The 17,721-nt window shown below is 35.5% G+C and overlaps 1 protein-coding gene across 1 annotated transcript in view; it reads left to right on the top strand.

Annotated features, from left to right (window-relative positions):
- The first annotated feature begins 346 nt into the window (after window positions 1–346).
- Window positions 347–17,721, top strand: part of LOC129005646 (VWFA and cache domain-containing protein 1-like) — a 53,287-nt gene continuing 35,912 nt past the window's right edge. The window contains exons 1-8 of the mRNA XM_054434606.1: window positions 347–943; window positions 7,097–7,159; window positions 7,551–7,690; window positions 8,207–8,283; window positions 12,208–12,343; window positions 13,589–13,695; window positions 16,888–17,046; window positions 17,262–17,477. Of these exons, the coding sequence (XP_054290581.1) occupies window positions 698–943; window positions 7,097–7,159; window positions 7,551–7,690; window positions 8,207–8,283; window positions 12,208–12,343; window positions 13,589–13,695; window positions 16,888–17,046; window positions 17,262–17,477 (1,144 nt within the window). The 5' untranslated portion in view covers window positions 347–697. The remainder of the gene's footprint in view (window positions 944–7,096; window positions 7,160–7,550; window positions 7,691–8,206; window positions 8,284–12,207; window positions 12,344–13,588; window positions 13,696–16,887; window positions 17,047–17,261; window positions 17,478–17,721) is intronic.

Below are 17,721 nucleotides of genomic sequence, written 5' to 3'. Positions count from 1 at the left end.
TGCTACGGCAGGGATATTTATAGTCGTTATAGTATCTATTATTCTAAACCCTGTGGAAAAACTAATTATCGGCACTTATTATTAGATATACGTCATTATCTGAAATTTTTAGGTGTTATGGTATTAGATACTATAAGAAGATTCTAGTTTAAAAGCTATGCTGCAAGAAATGTATATAGCAAATGTATAGCCTTATTTTTGTACTCTATGGACGTTTATATGTTGTTCTTGTTCATTTAGCTATTGCTTTTTTTACTGTTTTTCAGGGGGGTTTAGACTTTTTTCAGTTTTTTCCTACTTTACTTTTTTTTTATTGCTATTGCTGTTATGCTGTATTTTGGGAGGTTGTAGCGTAGCAGCTATAGTTTTTGTTTTTAGTTCAACTTTGTTATTATGTTTATTATTGTTGTATTTTGAACATAAAATTAGGCTAAATCGGGGTTTGAACACGATTTAATTCGTATATTGTATCTGCATACAACTAAACCTAAATTTCTCATATTCAAGTACAAAGGAATGATTGCTATGTTTATTTTCATCAACGAGCTTAGGCCCATACCTTGGAAGATTTTACAAATCTGTTTCAAAATATAATTGGTTGATTTTATAGATAAACTATCGACACATAATGGACGATTTCCTATTTTGCAGTAGGTCCTAACTTAAAGAATAACAGTACACTGTAATACAAGAGAAAATGACAGTAACATTTAATGTATGTCTTGTGTTCATCATGGCCTTTGCCTTTTCAAGTTGTCAAGAACATGTTGGCTACGATTCAACCAGTTATAAAATGATCCATGGTGCATCAGGATCAATGGACTCCAAATCCAATTCTACAGGAAAAAGCAGTAGCAACTCTATACTACTTAAATTGGCCAGAAAGTTTGCAACCCGTTTGAAGGATTTGGCAGATGAAGAGTTGGGTGTTAGGATCATCAAGGTAGGCTTATAGTAGTTTATTGTAATGAAGGGAGGTTTCTAACTTAATGCACGAAGTTGTCCTACATTATCTTAGGTTACTTGAATGCAGTTGAGAGTTGATTAGGCCTACCTACCTATTCAAAACTAGGCCTAACTTATTAGGCCTAGGGATTGACACGTTCAGTGCGGTTGCGCGATGGCCAGCCGCGGCTGGTGGCGGGAACAGCTAATGTGCTATGGGGTTGAACATAAAACATGCGGTGAATGTGGTGTGCGAAAACATTAAAATTTTGTTTTCTTCATAAGTTACTGAGAGTCGTACCCTATTGTAGCATGTACTGCGTTACAGTCGTGAACGTAGGCTAGTATTATTCTAACTCAAAAGATAGCAGCTTTAAACAAAACTCCTTAAAGGCCCTCAATATTGCCAAATGGAGGGAAAAGAATTGTCGGATCCAAAAAGAATTATAATGGATTGAATGATAAAACTAGCACAATAAGCACCACTCAAAACAAAATCTCACGGCAATGGCTTTGAACCTCTCACTATCAGCTTTAAAGATGGAGGGCTACTTACGTAGTTTAACTTAGGCCGCCGGGCACGCCAGTCACGCACTAGGTACGTTAAATAACGTAGGCCGCACTCAACGTGTTAAGGGGGTTCGGTCAAAAGATTTTTAGGATAGTGGTCCATTGATGGGTTTTTTTGTGTAAAAATAAGGCAAAATTAAGGGTTTGCCGACTAACTTTGCCAAATTTTTACACAAAAACGTTATATTTCAGTTACTTTTTGTCCGATCTTTTTTATTTTGGTAATGTTTGATAGGGAATTAAAATTTCTAAGAAAAAGTATTCTAGAATTTTTTTCATAGAACCAACTTAGCTGTTTTTGAGCTATTTAAGTTAGAAAAATTCAAATGGCCGCCATTTTGAAATTTACAATTGGAACAACTTTATTAGGCCTACTTTTTTCTATTATAGGTCTTGTGTATTTTAACATGGTCACCAAATTTTATAATCATCGAACAAAAAACTTCACAGATAGGTAGGCCTACCTAAAAATATTTTTGTATAAAAAAACAAAATGGCGGAGAACTGGGTAAAAATATGCATTTTCAGACATTACCTTTTTTTACCTTTTACCTTTTAATTACCTCCTCCTTGACCGAGACCAGCAAAGCCGGATAGGTTGCGTCAATTTTCTTTTTTTTCTATTTACACTATATACATAAAAACTTCCATAGATTGAAGTATGAACTGTATTTAAAAGTACTTTGGCGGTGGATGATTTTGCCGCAGGCTTATTGACTTAAGAGTTTTTCATTAAAAAAGTCTTGTAGGCTGTAGTATGGTTTCTCCCTCAACAAGTTTTTCAGGGCTGTACGAAAGGCCGTTTCCCCTTGGTTCTTGATTGACGTAGGCAGGTGGTTGTAAATCTTCAGGGCAAGCGTTGGGAAAGAGTTTTTGGTTTTAGACAGCCGGCAGAACGGTATGTCCAGGTCGGAGCGATGTCTTGTACCATGGCTATGAACAGTATTTCTTGTAGGGAATTTATGTAGGTTTGCCTTCACATGGTCGGCTGACAAAAAAATGTAATGACTGACAATAGTTAAAATACCGGTGCTGACAAACAGAGGTTTGCAATGGTCATTTCTTTTACTAGAAGTTAAAATACGTACTGCTTTCTTCTGCAATTTGAGGATTTCAAGACATGATGGTGCATGGCCCCAGAGAAGGAGACCATAGCTTAAAATACTATGGAACAGAGCATGGTACACTATAATCAAATAAGGTTTACTGACAAGCCTAGTCAACTTCCGAAGTAGATGGACCACCCTGGACAGTCTTTTTCCAACTGATTGGATGTGTTTATCCCAAGCAAGTTTTGGATCAATTGCAAAACCAAGAAGATTTACGTTTGGTACATCTTGTACGTGGTGACTGAGAGTACAAGTAAGTCTCTGCGTCTTGTCTTCATTCAATTTTAATTTGTTGGACGCAAACCAGTGTTTCGCTTCTTCAAATTGGATGTCAGCTGTCTCAAGTGCAAGAGTAGGATTTGCACCAGACGAGAAGATGGTAGTGTCATCCGCAAATCTAAGGGCCATACCATTTAATTCGAGGTCATTTATGGCGACAAGGAACAGTACAGGCCCCATAATCGAGCCTTGGGGAACTCCATGGGCTACAGTCATGGCCTGGGATTTTGCACCACTCAAAGAGACCACCTGCCTTCTATTACCAAGATAGGATTTGAGTGTGTGTAGGGCGACACCACCCACACCATAACGTTCGAGTTTGTCAATTAGGATTTTGTGGGAGATGCAATCGAATGCTTTGCTCAGGTCGCAAAGTGTCAATGCCAACGTGTCCGAAGATTCAAAAGCATCCTGCACTCTGGTTACAAGTTCGGCCATCGCAGTCACAGTAGATCTATTACACCTGAATCCATGTTGAAGATCGGAAAAAAGGTTGTTTGATTCAAAAAAATTTACTAGTTGATTCTTGATGATGGTTTCTATTACTTTACTAAACACAGGAATTACAGAAATAGGCCTATAGCTGTTTAGGTTTGAAGGATCGCCCTTTTTATAGATGGGGACCGTTCGTGCAACTTTCAAAAGATCGGGAAAAATTCCAATGCTCAGACAGCCATTTATAATCATGGATAGAGGTTGAGCAATTACATCCACTATGGCCTTGAGGACAACAGTTGACATGCCGTAGATATCCGGGCTACATGAGGATTTAAACCCCGACACGATCTTTACTATCTCCAAAGGAGTTACTCTCTGCCATCGTACAAGGTTGACATTTGAACGTGGGACATTTTCAGCAGGATCGTCAGCCACTGATGGAATCTCCGAAACCAGTTTCTCAACGTTACCCAACAGAAATTTGTTGAATTCGTCTGGGCTAGCTTTACATAGGGCTGTATTTTGCTTTGAGAGGCTTCTATTACTATTAACTAAAGACCAAGCCGCCTTACATGGATTTAGTGCACCTTCAATCTTACTTATATTATCGAGTCTCTTAGCATCATCGACCTTAACCTTATACGTACTCTTTGCTTTGAAGTACAAGCCTCTAAGACGTTCTTTAGTTTCCTGACATGTAGTCGACACATACCTATCTCTAATGGCTAAAACTAGTGCCTTAAATCTAGACAGCTCAGGAGTATACCACGTGTTAGCCTTTACTTTCGGTTCCACATACCTACTTAGAATTAGGCTTAGTACTACGGCCCTTTGCCTTAATCTTTTCAGGAAAGTAGATGTTAAATAAGTCATTTATTTCATTAAAAAATGTTTCTAGGGCTAACTCAGGACTTAAGTCCATTAATAAGACAGTCCAGTTTACTAGAGACAAAGCATGTCTGAAATGTGGAAGAATATCTTCTTTAATATTTCTAAAGCTTCTACTATATTCTGAGTGCCAACTAGGAAAATCTGAAGTGGTACTCACCGAGGCGATGTTAGTCCTTATAGTCACCACTTTGTGATCAGCAACTAGAGGTTCGGTCACGTCCACCTCAAAGGCCCAGGTGTCCAGGTTTGTAGCCACCGTGTCGAGGCAACGATCTCCACGGGTTGGAGCAAAATTTGCAATAAAAAGGCCATGAGTCCTCAGAAGGTTGGTGAAAGTCCTTGTAAGATATAAAAAAAAGATATAAAATGTAAGATATAAGATATAAAACATACGTTCAGATCAACTTTTTTCTTCCTTTTAGTATGAGGATTCATTTCCCAAAGTTCTGAAACGTTTTTTATGGACACTCTGTATAATTAAACTCTAACAATCAACATAATTCAACTGAAGAGCTAGATCGCTAGATCACTTACACTTTCAAACTCGCAGGTGACGAATCATCAACATAGGACAGGTTCAGGGTAGCCAACATACGTCCAATAAGGAACAACATTTCTTGCAAACGAAATTCCAACAAACTAGGCCTATACCACCAATTGATTATTGATATCTTAAAATAATGCGTTTTTAGCCTAAGATTTTTAATCAAAGTTAAATGCAAGTTGAAGAAACATCAAGTTTAGCCTATTTGTCAAAGTCAAAGAAATTTCAATCTTATGGATTTTCGCAAATATTTAAATTTTATTTTGTTTAAAAATATATTTTTCTTGTATCTCTGACTTCCCAACTGTCCCAACTCGTGGCAAGGAAATTCCCAACTTTTCTCTTTATCAGATTGTGGGTTGGGAAGCCCCCCCCCCCCCTACACTATGGTGACGTCCCTGCTTATTAAGCATAATTTTGGACAACATCTGATACACTTGCATTTGGAATCCACCAATAGCTCATTCTCTAAATATTTCTGTCAAAAAGTCCGATGTTTGACATCGGGTTAAACATCGATTGTCAATAGGACTACTCCCCTACATCTATGCAAAGAATGAATATAATCCAAAAATGTTTTGGTTATTTTCCATTGGTCCACTTCTAGGCTACTGCACTATTGTTATTGTAGGCCTATTGATCCAACATAATTTTAATGTCATCACTATTAATAGATTAATATATAACTTACCTATGCAAAAACAGGCCATTTGTAAACAAAAGGCATCCAACCTATAAGATTATGTACTGGTCCTAAGACCTCAAAATGGTATTGGAGCTTAACGAGACCCTCGATTGTTAGAGATCCTAAGAATCTATTTTAACCTAAACTAGCCTAACTCAAAATTTATTGTATTAATGGAATTAAAGTAGGTGTAGTCAAAAATATATTGGTGGTCTATTTAGACAAAAGAACTTTATTTAAGAACATTTTTTTAAAGAATATCGAACAATTTCTAAAAAATTAAATTATTGACATTTACAGTAGACCCCCTTAAACGAGACCTTGTATCGCATTATCTGTCCTCGCTCATAAAATATTACAGTTTACACGCAACATTCTAGGAATCGCAGCATTTCCGCTCCCACGCTCGGCGTTGGGAACAATACGCTAGACTGCAGGATGTTACAGTACAGTATTTAAATAAACATCCTGTCTCTTAACAAAATGATTGCTTGTATCTTTCATTTTGACAAAGTGCATTAGTGAATGTTAGTGTGTGTTACAATAGATTTGGAATTCAATTAATATTACTAACGAAGAGGTTTCATTGACTCTTGCCTACAACTGTAATTTATTCCACTTAATACAATGATTTTACCCTGTTTTGGGTTTATTTGTAACTTTTCTGTCACCAATACTTAAGGGTCTCAGCCATGATCTGACAGGGTTTCTCCTCTCCCTCCTGGATGCTCGAATAAGTAGGATTTCTTAGGGTTGTTATATTCAAGATAAGTAACACAAACAATGTGTGTGTTTAACATTTTATACCAAATGCCGGAATGTTTTTTTTGTCTCGCCCACTTGGCATCCACGGTGTTTTTGTTGTTATTTCCCCCTCTTTTCTCCACTTTGTTATTCACACTTCAAGTTTTCCACTTTGTGTAACCAGTGAAAAACTGTGTTTCGTGTTTAACCTTTCCAGTTAACTAATTATTGAAGAAGAATTACAGTAGACTCCCTCTTATCCGGACTTCTCGGGACCGAGGCCAGTCCAGATAACGGTTTTTCCAGTTGAACCGACATCCCCAAAGGCTCGTTAAAACGGAATGTTTCGATGCATATTGTATACTGTATTTGACTTAAATTTAGAAGAGCGTTGTATTTAGACGTGTGATACCTAGTCTCAAATCTTTCGCACGAGAACAGTCGTTCCAGTATTGCCCACTTCCTGCCGATCTAGTCTGGTTAAACCGATGTGCTGATAAAAATTGTCCGGTTCAAGAGATGTAATTTCTGCCAAGTGTAGTCCGGCTAAACCGATGTCCGGTTAAAAGGTGTCCGGATAAGAGGGAGTCTACTGTATAGAAATTATAGGTACTGTATGTTGATTACCAAAACAGAAAAAATACCTTTGTATATTTATCGAGAAATTACTTATTACCATCCTGTTTTTTTTTATAACTTTAATAAAAGTGTATAATTATTTGATAACAGTAATTTACGTTATTGAATAGCTGGTCGATTCAATTTATGCAAACTGATTCCTCTACAATTAATGAAGGCATAGGCCTAAGTCTGGCCTTAAGTGACACTAAAAACTCTTTTTAAAATAATTTCAGGTTCTCATGCTCCTATTACATTTCAATGATTTTTCAGGATGTTGTCGACTCATTAGAATACAGTACAAGCAACAACGAAGATGGAGAAATTACCAAAATGGTAAGCCATCCTACCATAAAAAATTATTTACTTTGCTTCAAGATTAAGGAGATTGGGTGCTGGTCCCCACGTTTGGAGCACTTGCAGTAGGCCTACTTTTTAACACATTTGATTTAACTTACTCTCTTTTATAAAGCAGCTGTGTATAATGAAATGAATTCTCTGTCAGTATTATAATTTTGATTTGATAATATTGTAAAAACACAATTATTGAATATTGGGTAGTAAGAGATTTGTTTGAAAAGATAACTGCTTATTTAAGTCAAAGAGGTTTGTTTTATTAAATGACACTATCTTATGTTCTTGGATATATAAAATATCTAATAAAAATAATATTGCTTTTAAACTGCAATCTAGACATTGGATAAGCCATAATATAATTTTTTTCTAGCTGAGCAACAGACTGGAAGCAAAATTAAATGAAAACTTAAGGGTGCTCAATCGAACTGTATCAGCCATTCAAGGTTTTAAACTGCACTCAAAGAAATGTTGTTATGTTAGCGTGCCTTGTCTCTACATATGTGAGAATGGGTAAGTTTGGTTAAATTAAATTAATTTGGCTAGAATTATTTAATTTAGCTAACAGGTGAAATCTAACAATTACTTGTTAAGCAAACTAAGAATTAAACTCTTGCTGAATAGCAGAGATAAACCCTCAAATTTACTGAATACACGTGTCTTGTACAGTGGTGCATTCGAAAGTGTGAATTTTTATTTCAAACCCTTTATTATCATAATGTACTTATCTATTTAATTGTTTTTAATATTTCAAATTGTTTACTAAAACTTTCTTTAATACTTTCGTATTAAATGGTAACCATACAAAGTAGGTATTTTAAGCCAAGTGTATGGAGATGAGTGTAGCATGATCCCCTGGTGTTAGAATTATCCAAGATCCACTGTGGTTAGTCCAGTTATGGGTTTTCTTCCAATCTACTAGTCACATGTAGGCCCTAACAGTCTTTTTCCAATTAATTTAAAACATTCAACTAGGTTTAAGATGTTGTAATCTACTACCTAAATTTACTAATTCATTACAATTTTCAGGTCATTTGAAGAATCTTACAGCAATGCCTCATTGGACTTCAGTAACCTTCCTTTTTCCATTTTAAATCTTACAGAAGGTATGTCTTAGATTTTGTTCAAGTTGTATACAATTACATTTACTACATGGATTTTGTTTTCAGTTATAACTAATATTTTTGTTTTAGTTTGTAGTTCCACTTTTTTAGCGAATTTCCCTATAGGAAAGTAGCTATTACCGTAGGTGGCATGGTAAGAACTAGGTCCGGGACCGATTTACTTTTTCATTTTGATGTCCCCAGAGGCCAAAAACACCATTCGTTCAAATTTTTATATATGTGTATATATATATATGTGTGTGTCCGTGAACGCGATAACTTGAGTAATTTTTGTCCGATTTTGATGAAATTTGGTTTAAAGGTGTAAAGCGGGATAAACTTGAATGAGTTTGCAAACCAGCATGATCGGACCATGGGAACACGGTTTTACGGGGGGTTTTATGGGGTAAAAATTGGTTTTTCTCACTTTTGACCACAGAAAACGTACTACTATACCCAGAATGCCAACCGCATGGTAAAAAGCATTAAGCGGTTTGAGAGAGCTTTGCCTGTCAATCCGTAGGCAGCGCCACCAGCGTTGCCATGCAATAGCATAGCAACGCTGGTGGCGCTGCCTACGGATTGACAGGCAAAGCTCTCTCAAACCGCTTAATGCTTTTTACCATGCGGTTGGCATTCTGGGTATAGTAGTACGTTTTCTGTGCTTTTGACCCTCAAAACATAAAATTTCCCAATTTCTCTTTAGACCTTTTTAAAGAGCTTAAAAAACAAATAATTTAGTATATAAAAGTATTTTTGTTCGGTTATTGGTAACGGAGAAAATTTAAAAAAAATGTAAATTTAAAATTCCCATGTTATTCTTATGGAGAATATTGTAAAATGTTGTAGTTTGCTTGTTTATGGATATATTTTGATCAAACTTGGCAAATTAATTTATTTTACACTAAGCTATTAATATTTGACTAAAAAACACACTTTATTAGTTTCCTTGTACTGTAGCAGCAAACCTAGGTACTCGTTAAACCTTAATGTTATTTAAATATATTTAATGAAAATCAATTTAGACAAATTGAAATTCGCTTAGTCGGCAGGTTTGCTGCGGCGGGGGTATTTAAAATTCGTACAGACCTTTTATTTATATATATATTTTTAAAAGTTAAAAAGCCAGCCCAATAAAAAGTGTAGCCTCTTGTTGTTTCTATGAAAAGTACTTTGTTAGAAAAATGAAAACAAAATAAAATCAATGAATTTTTACTGTCACACCGATTGTTAAAACAGCATTCTATCTTTCTATTATTTTGATGAGTATTATTCAAATGTTTTCATTTATTTAACCGAAAACAAATTTTTTTCAGAATATTGACAATGGAGGCCTACAATACAATTGTTGAATCTGGTATGGGGTGAGGATGTCTAAATGAATACTCGGGCATGAACTAACGGTTCGCTTATTATCGGATTTTTAAGAATAATAAAGCACAAACACACTGATATAAATATCACAAACATACTGATATAACAGAGAAATCAAATCCCCATCAACTAATACTTTAGAGGGTTAATCAAGGATTGGGCCATTTATGCAAGTTCAAAGCCTATCACCACATACCTGCTATTAGTAACAGCGGGAGAGACATCTCCATGATGTTATCTGAAGCTTTTCTGACTCTAGACTCGGCGGTTTGCAAAAACCACCTTATCTATCCTCAGAGTGGCTGGAGAGCTATGCCGTTAAATCTTGTTTCCAGAATTATCTCGAACCTTAAATGGTTCTGGGATAATCTTGCAATCCTCAAAATATAAAACTGTTACTTTAACTTTTTGCTGAACTCCCTTCCTAAAATATAAAACTAGGGTATTGCCTTACACAACACAATGAATGGTGAATAGATAACATTAGTGAAATTGACTGACTTGTTATTCTAGCTACTATTTACACAGCACAGTTACACAATATAGGCCCGTTGTCCAAGAACGCGTCTGTTGCGTCTGACGCTGAGTAATAGACGCTAGCGATGGACGCTCAGTGACTGCTAAGCATTGATTTCAATGGGCCCGTTGTCCAAGGGAGCGTCTCTAGTGTCTGACGCTTGAGACGCTGAGCGTCTGACGCGGGGCACTGCTCCGGGAGCAGACGGGATCGCTGACGGCCAGCGTCTATTGCGTCTATTGCATTGTTGTTTCTGTGTTCTCCCGTATACTCCATAATATACAGTATCTTAATGTAATGGCTATAGTCAAAGAAATATAGAATATGACCTAAAAAGATTGCAAGATAATGTTTTAGGGTTTTATTTTGTAGTGTTGAGTCTGCTGATTGATATACTAAAGGTTGCCAAAAATCGGTCCATGAGAAACCCCCTAAAATCATTATAAAAAATTGTGGCTTTTCCCAACATTGGAAAAATAATAAAAAATGATTCCACTTGCATCTTTTATGCACATTTTCGAGATATTGACTTAAGATCACCACCAGTATTTATTGGGTGGTTAGTACTTCATTTCGATAGGAAACACGTTTATGGCCACCATCTTGGATCCGCCATATTGGATATACATATTGTTTTTATGTAATGATAGTTTTGTGACACATAATTTACAAAACTAGATTTTCATGCAAATTTTAATGCGGAAATCCGTTTTTATTTATTTTTCGTTTTAAAGAAATTCAAACGAAAACTCTTCCCCATACATTTCTTATAGACGTTTCGTACTTTAATCATTTTTTTAAATATCTCCAGTTCTTATTAACGTTTGCAGTTCGTTTCAACCTTAAAATATTCAGTAATGTAAGGGATTCCATTTGAGTTAGAGACCCGCTACGAACAAAAACACAAAATTAAATCAAAATTAAATTAAAGTTGTAGTCTAAAATAGTTCACCAAAGTATTGACTTTAATTTTAGCTATGGATTACATATTGGGAGTTATTTAGAATAGGAGATATCTGTATTTAAGTAAAGAAAAATTTCAAAATAATAATAAATTAGTGTTAAATTAAATTATTACAACTTAAACTTTAAAGGATTTAACGGAACTTAAACTGTTGCCATTAAAAGTAAAAAAAAAATCAATTAATGCACTCTTGTCTGCATTAAAGTGGTTTTTGATAGGTATTCTAAAATATCCTTCCTCACTTCTCTTTTTGAAAACACTGTGGGTACACAATCGAGGTTCACTAAAGGTCCAGAATTTCCTCGTTTTCTATATCTTCGATGAATAGGATCTTCAACACTTGGCTCTTAACGCTAATAGTGAGAGCAAAATAAATTTTTACACAGTCAGCAACCAACTGTTGAACTGAATAGACGCGTTCTTGGACAACAGGCCTCCAAGCGATCGACGCTCAGCGATCATCGCTCTGCGTCAGACGCAACAGACGCGCCTTGGACAATGCAGCTTATGACATCAAATAGGTACATTGAATCAACTAGAGAATATATAAAGATTAATACTTTACGAACACGAATGGACTAGTTTCACAAAGATAAAGTGAACAAGACGTTGCAGCAGTGAATGGAACTGACAGTGACTTAGTAGCTATTGTATGACAGTTTTGAAGTCACACAAATAGAAATCTGGCATCTTTCTTGAATCTTGAAGCCCCAATGGAGAAGATATCAACTTCCAGTGGAAGGATGCTTTGGGCTTCAATTGACACCAACACATGTATTGTAATCTTAAGAGCTTAAACGTTTTTTTATTTTAGCCCTAGTAAGGCAGTGAGTTTTGATTAAGTCGAAAGGTAATGTGTGGCTTATGTCTAGGGGAGCGAGCTGGTGTAGTAGTTAGAGCGCGGGACTTCAGTCCCTGAGGTCCCGGGTTCAAATCCCGCCAAGTCACCAATGGATTTTGTCTAAGGAATAATGCTGCACCCCTAGGTATAGCCTGAAGTAATGTGAAAAACAATCCCAGGCTCGTGCCTAGCATCCTACGCCAAAAAAAATGGTAATGTGTTATGTTACAGTGTTTGCTGAGGCAGGAGCTGGATCTAGAAGTGTGAAATACTTCATATCCCAGCTAGAACCTGAAGGTGTAACTCATGTGTACAGTGATAACCTGGTCAGAGACAAGTGTTCCACCATGGATGATCCCCACTTTCAGTCAGTACAACTTACCAGTCATCACTTACTGCTTAGTAACCTATTAACATGCTTCACTACAGAGTTTCTTACTTTGCAACACTTACTTTGTAACAGCTATTGCTGTGGTATTGACATGTTAAGTCATCATTTTGATTGGGCAAGAATGGGCTCATATATGTTAGTTTGATAGAAAACATTGAATAATGAGTCACAGTGTTAGTTCCTCAAATTTATTTTATTTAAAATAGTATAAGTCTTCTTTAACTCTATAAATAGGGTTAGTAAAAAGTCTGGAGTCCCCCTGTTAATTTTTTAACGGCCCATACTGGAAAAACTAAACTTGGCACACCTTTATGGCATGTTATGAATTACTTTTTAAGCATAATCGCAACTTGGTGTACATCCCCAAAATGGGGGATTTTGGGGGAAACTCAAAGATTTTAAATGGTAAGACCTATCGAGCGACCCCTCATTTTGAAAGTCCTGGTAAAAAGAAACTAACAACGCAAACTAGAGGTCTCTATCTCAATCCAGTACAAAATGACAGCTGATTGAAATCTTTAGAAATCAGAATTAACTTGCAATTTTATATTTAATTGGCTGCCAAATTTACTGTGTTAACATAGGAACTCTAGTTTGCATTTTTAGTTTTCTTTTATCACGACCTTCAAAATGAGGGGTCATTCAATGTGGCTTAACTTTCAAAATTTTTTAGTTTTTGGGAACCAATTAGCAATTAGGCTCAAAAACTACTTCATAACATGCCATAAAGATGTGTATCGTTTAGTTTTCCTAGTGTAAGCCGTTACAAAATGTTCAGGGGGTCTCCAGACTTGGAAAGCTGTAAGTTAAATTTAACTTCTAAGAATTTCAATTGGCTGCCACTTGTTACTGGAGTGAGATAGAGACGTCTAGTTTGCGTTGTTGTTTTTCTTTTACTAGGACCTCCAAAATGAGGGGTCACTCGATGGGTCTTACCATATGACATTTTTGAGTTTACCTCAAAATCCCCAATTTTGGGAATGTACACCAAGTGGCAGTTATGCCCAAAAAGTACTTCATAACATGCCATAAACATGTGCCGAGTTTAGTTTTCCTAGTATGGGCCATTAAAAAATTAACAGGGGATCTCCAGACTTTTTACTAACTCTGTATAGTGTTTTTGTAGATTGATGGATTGTTTCTTTGATTAGACCTTAAAAATGTATTAATTCTCTGTGTTATTGATTTCAGTTTTAGTTTATGATTATCTCTTGTTTTCAGGAGGGTGTTTTTGAAGACAGTCTTGACCAAACCAAAACACATGGTTCTACTTATTGACAATGGAGGTTCACTTAGTGAAAACCAGTTTACAATCGCAAAATCTTTAGGTAAAATACATTTAGACTGGAAATATTCCCTTGTTTGTTAAATGCTCCGATATTTGATTGTTAACACATTTTTCTGTTGTGCCTGTGTTGGCCTGTTAATCTCAGGATTTCAATCTGCTGTTAGCAGTGCTTGAAGTTGGACTTATAATATAAAATTAAATCTCAGCCACTAACAGAGTGTCCATACTGTTCTGCTCTGTGTTTGTAAGTTTCTAGACGTAGTCCAACAAAACAGTGTTAGAAAGCAGTGAGGGCCATAGATAAGTTAAAATCAGTTCTTAGTAGGGGTCTGCGGTGCACCGAAAAAGTCGGTACGGTACGGTACAAGCTTAATTACCGTCATCGGTTCGGTACAGCATTTTACACGGTACAAATTCGGTTCGGTACAGCCTATTATAATAATAAATTACTTTCAGTTTACTATTGTAGTCAACGGCAGTTGGTTCCAAGCACATAAAAGTCTTATCAGTTGTTTGTTTACGATCTTCATAATTTATTACTAGCGTGATGATGCAATAAAAAACCCATTAGCAGTCCCAAATCCATTAACATTTTATCACGACAATAATTGTTGTATTGAAGTACTTCCAAGAACTGTTGAGTTTTATCACTTTTATTTCTTTACGACTTTCCCCAATTCTGTTTTATCATAAAAATAATAGTTTTATGATGACTGTTAAATGTTATCTCTAACTTAATCAGTATTTTCGTGAATATTGAATTTGCCGCTGGCCATTGCCTACTGCCATAAAACTGTTTATGGCTACATATTAAACTTGTAACTAATCTACATAATCTTATTTTATAAATTAAATATTTGTTATGGATATTTTATCTTTCTATTGACGACCATGGATATATACAAACTTTTGTCGTGATTTTAATTTTAACATCAAAATACAATATTGCACAATCGTGATATTTTAGGCCATTGACCTTTATTATGCATCCGGTATTGCTGTTTCAGAAGAGAAGCACGTTGATAAATTATAAATTGATATTCCCGTAGTTAAAAAGAATTATTTTATAAACCTATAAAACAAAATCATAAAATCTTACATAAAGATAACAATAACGGAAATTGTAAAAAGGGTATAAAGATAACAACGTCAATCTTTATCTTTGTTCTTCTATTTCTTGGGTTTCCCTTCATCACGCATTCAACAAGTTGCCATGGTTACTAATCACCCATGTCGTTATCAGCTTTTGTGACATAGCGCACAGCAGGGGGTAAAACTTGACAAAATCGGTTAATTTTTACCTATTATTTAATTACCAATGAATGTACGGTACTACTTTATTAGTATTTGGTATTGTATTAATAATCGGTCCAAATGGCAGATTTTTGTCAAATTTTACACCAAATTTATTGAAATTTCAACAATTATTACCAAATATTTGTATTCATTTAAAAGATTGATTTGTGGTATTGGGTTCCCCACTGAGTGCAGCCGAGCGGCACTAATGAGGGTCGGACCTTCTTGGGGGTGAACAATAGACGGCTTATCAGACCCTCCCCTCCCCTCCCCCGTGGTCTGGAGAAAGCTTGTAAACAAACTATTGCACAAGCGCGCGTGACTTGACATTGGGCTGCTTCAATTATAATTTTGTCAAATGAACTGTGATGTTTCAAAATCAAAAACAATAATTTGGGACCATACTGCTTAACAATAATGGACTGCAATTATTGTTGAACATACAATCCATTTTTAACAAACTAAGATTATACGATTCAAATACAATTATTATAAAAATTATTTTGGTATTTTACTTGGGGTAATGAAGTTATGTAGGCTAGTGTAATTCTCGGTTCATCAAGGTTCTACTGAATTATGTTTGGCAGTGAATAAGTGTAGAATGCAATTTATAAATTTAGGGATACACACCTTTTACACAGTTATAAAGTCTAATTGCCCAACATCAAATCTTACTCTGTGATAATCCAAATTTTAGTTTCAGAAAAAAACTTTGCAAGAATTGTATCCATCTTATAACTTAACTAGTTTTGAAGCTGATAAAAAAAAAAATGGTCTTTGCCATTACTTCATCATAACCTCCAGTTTTTCATTGTCATCTGCTGTGAACAGCTGGCAAAACTACACTGTCTTCTACTGAATGCTTTTATATGTTAAAAAAAAAAAAAAAAAAAAACTAGACATTGTGTTGTTTGGAAATAATTTACCAGTTTTGTGAAATTATCTTGTCAATAAATGTTTCAAACATGTTTATTCATAAAAACTCTTATCCTATTTTTAAACTACTTTATCATGGCTATTCAAAGTATCTCAGAGTAAAATAGGTAAAGCCTTTATCTCAACTGTGATTTTTCTTGACACAATCCTCGTAGTAGTAAAAGGTTTTGTTTTAATAATATGTGGTACAGTAATTGTTGTTAGAAAACCATGAATGTAGGATACTATCCATTTTCATAGTAATGTCTATGTATTAAAGTTAAAAATAATGGTTTAGATACAGTTCTGAGAAGAAAACCGCAAAAATACGGGTAGCCGCGTACCGTACCGATTTTGTACCGAGAACCGAGGTACAAAATATTGTACCGTACGGAACCGTACCGACCTTAAATTTTCTGTACCGCAGACCCCTAGTTCTTAGTAGTGCCTATTGCCAAATGTAACGGCAGGAATCTGACAAGAACATAGAATAAAGCCTCTGTTAAAATTAACTCATGTTCTTCAAAGACATTTGTACCCGGGTATTGGAAATTATGACAATCTCATGGTCTAAAACTTATGCATATGTAAGAGAGAATGAAAAATTCGGAATTTGAAAAAGAGTCAAAATATTTCTGAATGCTTTTATAAAAACAAATATTTCTTACTGTTACTTGTTGGCAGCATTCAAATCTAAAATGCTGGCCGAAGTTAGTAAACATGTCAAACGTGTAATTTATACCTTTAACCATCTTCATCAAGAATGTTCACATGTGAGGATAAATTATTAACCGAATAGCTTTCCACATGTTCCATTAATGTGGCATTGTTAAAAACCAAGTGTACCCTGGCATTAAAATCCTTGCTACTTTGTGAGCCATATGATTTATGACATAATTAACCTTTGTAGCTTATTTTTGTTTTGATCTGACAACTTAGGTCGTTGTATGAATTTTTGGGCAGTTATGATACTTGAGTTTGTGTTTAGACTGTTGTATAGTTTATAGTTTTGTTGTTACAGCCAGCCTCATAGTGTTGTCGTTGTCAGAGGAAGACAGCATCAGTGTTCTTGCAGTGTCAGACTCAGTGTCTACTCCTTGTCCTGGACCTATGCACCTTGCTACCCACTCTATCAAGCATCAACTGCTCACATTCATTGAAGATCTCTCCAAGTCAAAAGGTAATGGAATAAAATAATTCATCATTCTACTTCGAGTGATTATGCCCTCGCCCAAAAATAGCAGCTTGCCTACCTGCTGTCACAGGGCGGCAGTTCCAATCTCAAAAATAAATACACAAATTAATTTGTCCACTCTAACACATGTGACATTTTATCAGTTTATTGGCTAGTTTAAATGATTATTATTTCTCTAAATGTTTTACTTTGTGTTACAGGATCAACTAATCACTCGTTGGCCTTCAGTACGGCTTTCAAGTCCATCGAGGAGTCCATTGTAGCAAAGGAAGACCAAGCGACAGTGCTGATTGTGTATGTCAGTCGGGGTCTCATGTCATCAATAACCGAAGCCAAAACTGTGATGGAGGTCATCAGCAAAGGTCAAGATAAGATCGCCCCTTCAGTCGTCATCAACACTTGTGTCCTCATTGATGGTAGGACTCAGCAGGAATTTGTGTTGAATAATTTGGTTTAAAGAGCTATTTAAACTTATGTCGGACAGTTTTTGAGTTTAAATATTTGAAATATGGATTTGTTGTTTTTAAAATTTGATTTGATAAACCTTTTACTGGGTTTTATCCTTTTCTATCACAAATTTTAGTCACATATGATTACGAGGTGAATTTTTCTGAAAATATGAGCATATTATTTTGAAATTCCAATAATTTTATGATTTTT

The sequence above is a fragment of the Macrosteles quadrilineatus genome, unplaced genomic scaffold (genome assembly GCF_028750875.1).
Source record: "Macrosteles quadrilineatus isolate MER2022 unplaced genomic scaffold, UCM_ALF_1.0 Scaffold_28__1_contigs__length_1566739, whole genome shotgun sequence".
In the NCBI taxonomy this organism is placed as follows: Eukaryota; Metazoa; Arthropoda; class Insecta; order Hemiptera; family Cicadellidae; genus Macrosteles; species Macrosteles quadrilineatus.
This window is presented reverse-complemented; position numbering and strand designations above follow the sequence as displayed.